Here is a 6997-nt window from a genome sequence, read left to right as displayed (position 1 = left end):
TTTTTTCACATTTCACTATTGTGGATTAACATAAGTTACATTCTAATACTTACTGAGATATTTTGTTCAGGGGATCATGATCTATATAGCACTATGTAAAAAACAATGTGCAACGTTCTAGTAGATGAAGACCAGTCAAAGATTTTTCATACCAGTGCTAACATTGAGGTTGTTTGGTCATTTAAACTTAAAACTACAATTAACCTCACATTATGCAATTTAAAAAAAAATCTACAATTTTGTGAACACTTAAGATATCATAAATCTCTAATGTTTGTTCTGGGCTTCTGTTGCTCATAGCAACAAGATTTATTCTGCTATGGAATGGAGTAAGAAGTCTGTTGTGTATTAAAAAACTACTCAACTTCAGCCTCCAAATATAGGCTTGGACAGTTAAATATAGTTATTCTCTGAATGCTCATATTTCCCAGCTTCGAAAGGAGAAAAAAGACCCTTAAGAAGTATTTTCAAACATCAAGAAATCTATAACCTGAATGCATTCTTACCATTAATATGTGATGGCACTGCGGGAAAAATGGGACACAAATTAGTCTTTTTTCATACTCTAACTGGTAATAATCAACCTACCATAACTCTTAGAAACCAGAGTATCCAGAGTACTTGGTATCCAGAGTACTCTTCTTTCTGAGAGGAAACTAGAATGTTTAAAAATCACTGCAGGAATCACACGCAGAGTAATGTGCAGAAGAATCCAGGGATGTGCCATAACTCAGCAGTCTGAAATGGAGCCAGGTAAAAGAGTAGTAGGAAGGATTATGCATTTGGCAAGTGCAAGTTCATAAATCCCAGTTTCTCCAGGTTATGAGGCACATATGTATCCCCAAATAATGGCTACTGATCAGAACACTGGACTAATGCCCTAAGTTGCTAATGTTGACAGTTCGATGTCTATGGATCTGACTCAGAGAGAAATATGGCATTTACTGAAGCACCAACACCACCTCTTTGGTTCTGAGGTGGGGGCACTTACTATTTTATCTGAAGCTTGACACAGCCCACCCAGAAGAATTTGAAAGAGATAGGATTGCTACTAAAAACGCATGGCAGCAAACCACAAATTGGATGGTAAGACTAGAGATTAACTTGAGAGTGTGGCAGGAATAGGTCCTATGATGGGAACTGGAATATAAAAAGATACAACAACTGGGTCTTGTTGAGGGGTTAGAAATCTTGATTCTCCTTTGATCTTAGAATAGGATTCTTAGCTAAATGCATGCATGGGGCTAAAGCCCTTGAGCAGAGGACCAAAGTCCACAGATAGCTTGGCAAAAGCCCATCTAATCAATTCTAATCACTGTTCAGGGATGGGATTGTGTACTCTGAATATTTTAGGTCGCTGGTCCCATTCTGGCTGGAAGGACTATTGACTATTTAACCTGCTGATTGTTGTTAAGATATGTTGAGAAAGCTGCTTGATTCTTGTTTAAATATGCTAAGGTAATTGCTGTAGGAAAATATGTGGAAAAGAAAATGTTTGCTGAGGGCAAGCTGTTTGTTGGTGGATCGATTTAGCTTTTCACAAATTGCATTCTGGAATGTCACATTGTTACTTTTACTGATGTTACTAGTTTCCGTTTTTTAAGCTATACTTAGCCATAATTAACTTCTGTAACACTGCCTTTATTTTTATGTCCTTATTTGATAATTGAATCAACTGATTTTTCTTGTGAAACTTCCTTGTCTTGACAATAAAAAGAAAAGCTAATTTTGAATCGAGGCTGTGGCCCCTGATGAGTTTTGCAGTCCCTCTAGGTATCATTCACGGTGCTTTGAGTAATTCTTTCCTTTTTTTCGTTTCCATTACACAGAGGGAAGTGTAACATCTTATGGTGCCATTCCTCAAAGGAAACTGATAAATCCTGACTTTTTGTTTATTTGTAACAGCTGTGGCTTTATCCCTACAGAGATTTTGTCATAAATTTCTAAACATTGCTGAATTAATTCTTACTGCATCAATTTGGTGGAAATCTATTGCATCAGGAAGAGTTAACACATCCAAGGAGATAAAAACACATTTAAGACTAAATAAATGCTAGACCTTAATCTTGTGAATGTTCCTGCTTAGCTAAGGAAGAAACTAGAAAACTATTTATTTTATAGCACTTTGTGCTTCATGGTACAAAATCAACAGTTTAGGAAGCTTAATGCCTATCTGCCAAGAGAAAAAGTCAGAATTCTCTGAATTCTAACTCATAGAAAATTCTGTAAACATTTCTCTCGTTCTTTAATTTGTTTCCTCTTTTATGTATCCTAGTAGTTTAAGAGATGCACTTTAGGTAGAGTAGCTTCTGTCTTCATCACTTTTGACAACTACAGGGCTTTTTATCACTATAGATATACCATACTAGTATTCCAGACTATGTTCTTGAGATGAACAGCCTCTCCAATGACTATCTTACAGGGCCATCATGATTATTAGGTTACTGAATCTTCTAATCATAAGTATAAGACCACACGATAAAAACTAATCTCAAGCACTGAGCCAGATTAAGACAGACGTAGAAAAGGCCATTGACTAGTGTTATCCACTGTTAGTTATAACAGAAGCAAATGTTGTACGCATCTCCTTTCTTTTCTCTACCACTCTCACTGTCAGTAGCCAAACCTACACTACTACTGCAGAAGCTACAGCGATCTGTCACTTCCTAAGGTGAGAAGGGTAGTGGTTGGGACCTCTCTTCTTCTCTCTACACTACAATATCAAGATCATCTAAAATTACATATTGATTCACCATCCTGGGAAATATTTAAAATACTACTTTGGTAGATTCCCAAGTATTACATCACCTCTTGACAACAGATTGGTAGAAAAAAGATAAGAATAGAGTGGAAGAAGTGAAAGTCCCAAGTAGTCCATCTTTTAGAACTATATTTTTTACCTAGAAAAACTTATCCATTCCCCTGATTTAACTTCCACCTATATGCTGATGATACTCACATCCATATATCGACAAAGAACTTGCCTCGAAGCTCCAGGTTTATAATTCCAACTACTTGGGGAACATCTTCACCTGAATTTCCCTTAGGCAACTGAAACTAAATAGGTCTAACTGTGAACTTATTACCTTTTCCCAAAATGTGCTCTTTTTCTCCTTCACCTTTCTGATCTACCTTCTCATACAAACCTGAAACCTGGAAGCCATCTAACTTTTCCCTTAACTTCAAACCTAAATGTAATCAATCACACATGCTAGCACTTTACTCAGTCTTCTATGTCCTATTGTTATTGCCAGATTCTCGTCATCACTTGCTTGGACTACTACAGAGGCTTTCTGACTGGTCTCTCTCCACCAGTCTTGGCCCCCTCAAATCCATTCTCTGCACTGTTGCCAGAGTGGCCTTTCTCAAATTCAACTAAACAGGTCTCTTCTTAAAACTCTTCATGGCTCTCCACTGCTTATAGTCAGCATGGTGTATAAGCCCCTTCACCAGGCAGTCTATTTACCTCTCCAATCTTATTTCCCTCCTACCTTGTATTTTCTTTGCACTTACACTCCAGCATTAGTGAATTCCTGTAATTCTAGAGACATACCAAGTAGCTTTCTGCATCCATGCCTTTGCATGTTCTATGTCCTAGAATTATCCATACCTTCATCTCTATTCCTTGTGCTCCCTGACTGCCTACTGAACTATTTCCTCTACATCATCTAAAATTCTACTTATAAGTCATCTCCCCCAATTCTAGGCAAGTTTAATCACTTCTTTTCCTTTATTACTTCCTATGTCATAATACTTCTAATCCTTTCCTATATTACTATGCATGTACGCAAAATAAAGAGGTAACTCATGAAAACCCTTACACAGTATTACAAGTACTTATTTACACTTCGCCCTCCCCTGGGTTGTGACTCATTAAAGACAGAGGTCATTTGATATTCAGTTTTATAAGTCCAATGCCTACCACAGCATGTGGCACACTGCACACTCTCAGTAAGTATTGGCTGTTCTTGAAAAGGATTCTACAATTTATTCAACTATCCTCCTCCCCACAAAATTGAGAGCCGCACTGCATCCGGACTTGCTATTTATACTGCAAAAATCAACATTAATTGGTAACATCAACATAACTGTTTCTTTTTCAGATAATCAATATGAAATTGGGATGAGTGAAAATATCCTTTTCTCTCTAAATCTGTTATGGCACCCTTTGAAAACCCAAAGGACTTCGTACAGAAAAAACATTTCAAAAAATATCTGTACAGTTCAAAACACCACGATTTTTTAGTATTATTAGATCCCTTCTGTGAGGAAAGTTATAGAGTTTAAACTGGCCACTCGTATTGGTATAATAGCTGTGGTATACACATACACTTTTACATACATGTCCCGTCTACTCCCCCAAGGAAACAGGAAGGTGATCTGTGTCTTTTAGACTTCTTTATTTTCTTACACCATTCCCTACGCATGGGGTATGCTCAACAGATGTACAATCCTGGTTCTGATAATAATGGCGAAGTTGACAGGGAGCCTGCACTAGCGGAAAGAATACTAGCCAGGATCTAGGATGCCTGACTAGCTGTGATAAAATGTAAAAAAGAAAAGCCCCCATTGTGACATATATAAATGAGAAGTAACATGAGGAGGAAGTAACAATTTTGAGAATCTATTATGTGTCATTGATTTTGGCACTTGATATATAGTGTCTAATTAAATCCTCACAAAAACCCAACTAGATAGGATCATTATTGTTTCTGTTTTACAGTTGAGGGAACTAACTCAGAATAATTTGCCCAAGAACACACAACTTATAAGTGGTAGAGTCAACATTTGTACCCAGGGTAAAAAACCATATTCTCAACTAGTATTCTATACTGCAAGTGTTTTGTATGTCAAATTCTAAAGAAGAAACTGAAAAACTGATAATCAAAATTTTACACATCCATCTCCACCAATGCACAGTATATGGAAAATTCTAAAGAAGAAACTGAAAAACTGATAATCAAAATTTTACACATCCATCTCCACCAATCTTTGAACAACTGCACAGTATATGGAAATTTTTTTTAAATATAGTTTAACAGCTTTGCAGAGTACAGTGAAGTGATTTAGAGCTCGTGCTTTGAATAAAGACTGTCCAAGTCCAATCTAGTTTCTACTTCATATGAGCTGTGTTTTCTTGGTTACTTTACTTACTCCCTCAGAACTTCAGTTTTTGGACCTGTGAAATAAAGAGAATATTTTATACAGTGAATATGGAGATTAAATGATGGTATACATGTAAAGCCCTTAATAAAGATTTACTAAATATCAGTGCTAGTAAATAAACAGCAATAAAAGCTAACAGGAAAAAAACTGCAAAAACAGAAAGCATTACTTACAGAAGCCAGCAATCTTCCATCTTCCTTCATAGCAAGGTAACGGTTCGCACATACTCCTTTGATAGACACAACCCCTCTCTCTTCTGCTTGAAGTTGTAGTTTGACTGTAATAGGGAAAAATTACCTTTGTAGCACCATAGAGAAAAGAGCCATCTCCACAACATCAATGCAATATAAAGACAAAAGATGCCCAAGCAACAATGAATCCCCTCCGGAGTATTGTCAAGGTTACAGGGGACAGGGAGCAGGGGGCAGATGTCAACTAAGCTACATTAGAGAGGATGAGATGCAGATCCCCTAGAGCATCAGTGCCTCATGACTTCCTTGTCATTCATGTCACAGTGAACAGAGATGGGGGACAGGGTGGAAAACTGTTTCCTTTGTTGGGCAATTAGCTTCCACTTGGCTCTGTTATTTACATTTTTTTCAGTGAATATATTATAAGAATACATAAATTTTGAGAGTATTTTAATGTAAACCATTTGTGAAAGTTTCCATACTACTGCCTAAGTTTAAACTCTTTAAAGTCATTTTTAACCAATTCTTCACAAATAAAATACAATCTAATTGTTCACTATTGTATTCGGGGCTGTATTCCCTTGACTTCTGCACATCTTATTTCTAGCTTCCTCTTCAATACAATACCAATGTATTTATCTTTCCTTATGGAGAAGTTTTGATGTATAGCTTTTTTTTTTTTTTTCAAATATCTATCTAACGTCCCTGGTGGTCTAGTGGTTAGGATTCGGCGCTCTCAAATATCTATCTACTAGGAAAAAAAATGCTTCGTTACTTTGTTTATACAATATGGTAAAAGATTTTCAGAACAGAAGATCCTGAGGGGGATGACCTATCAGTTACACTACATTATCAATATTAAGCAGATTGTAGGAAAACAAAAAATAGGTATTTGCTTATGATGATAATGCAATATGGACAAATAATTATCTAATTAATTGAAATAAAAATGAAGTTAAATATTTCTTTTTTGCTCTTCACAGGCAGCATTCACCTGCCTAGAACAACATCACCCAAAATGTATTTTGGCTAAAAGATGTTACATAGAAAATAGATTCTTGGGTCAAATAAATTTAGGAAATTCTTGGGTAAGCCAAGTTAACTCTTTATTGCCAAACTTCTCAGAACTTCGCTTATCATAACCTACACTGTAAATCACCATAAGGTGATCATGTATACAGTGTTTATCAAATTATTCAGTCCCAGAACAAATTTTATCATAGGTCATCCTATACTCTATGAATATATCTAGGATATTCTTGAGAGCAAAAGATAAAAGCAATGAAAATTCAAAATTTTAGAAATCAGCATAATATTATTTGGAAAACATTAGGGATTGGCTTTAAAATAATAAATAAATAAATGTTTTATAAGGTGGGCGGGATAAATAAAACAAGATTCACCTGTGTCAATAGTTATTGACAGCATGGGTATTCTGTTCTTACTACGTTAATGTTTGAGAATTTACATTTAAAAACAAAAAACAAAAGATCCTAGACTTTTGTTGGCCATTTAATATGTGAATCTCCTCTGTGTGCCAGTCACCCCTGGATTTCAGAGCACAGCATCAGTTAAGCCTTCAGTTACCCAGGCAAAATTCTTCTATGGAATCTTAGAAAATACAAACTAAAAGGAATGTA

The 6997-nt window shown here is 36.0% G+C and overlaps 1 protein-coding gene across 1 annotated transcript in view; it reads right to left on the bottom strand.

Annotated features, from left to right (window-relative positions):
- Positions 1 to 5450, bottom strand: part of FGF2 (fibroblast growth factor 2 (basic)) — a gene marked incomplete at its 5' end in the record, with an annotated part of 14342 nt that extends 8892 nt beyond the window's left edge. The window contains one exon of the mRNA XM_008579893.1: positions 5340 to 5450. Within this exon, the coding sequence (XP_008578115.1) occupies positions 5340 to 5450 (111 nt within the window). The remainder of the gene's footprint in view (positions 1 to 5339) is intronic.
- Positions 5451 to 6997: the final 1547 nt, after the last annotated feature.

This window comes from Galeopterus variegatus, unplaced genomic scaffold (genome assembly GCF_000696425.1).
Source record: "Galeopterus variegatus unplaced genomic scaffold, G_variegatus-3.0.2 Scaffold1974, whole genome shotgun sequence".
NCBI classification, from domain to species: Eukaryota; Metazoa; Chordata; class Mammalia; order Dermoptera; family Cynocephalidae; genus Galeopterus; species Galeopterus variegatus.
The sequence above is the reverse complement of the archived record's forward strand: the minus strand, read 5'-3'. Positions and strand labels throughout refer to the sequence as shown.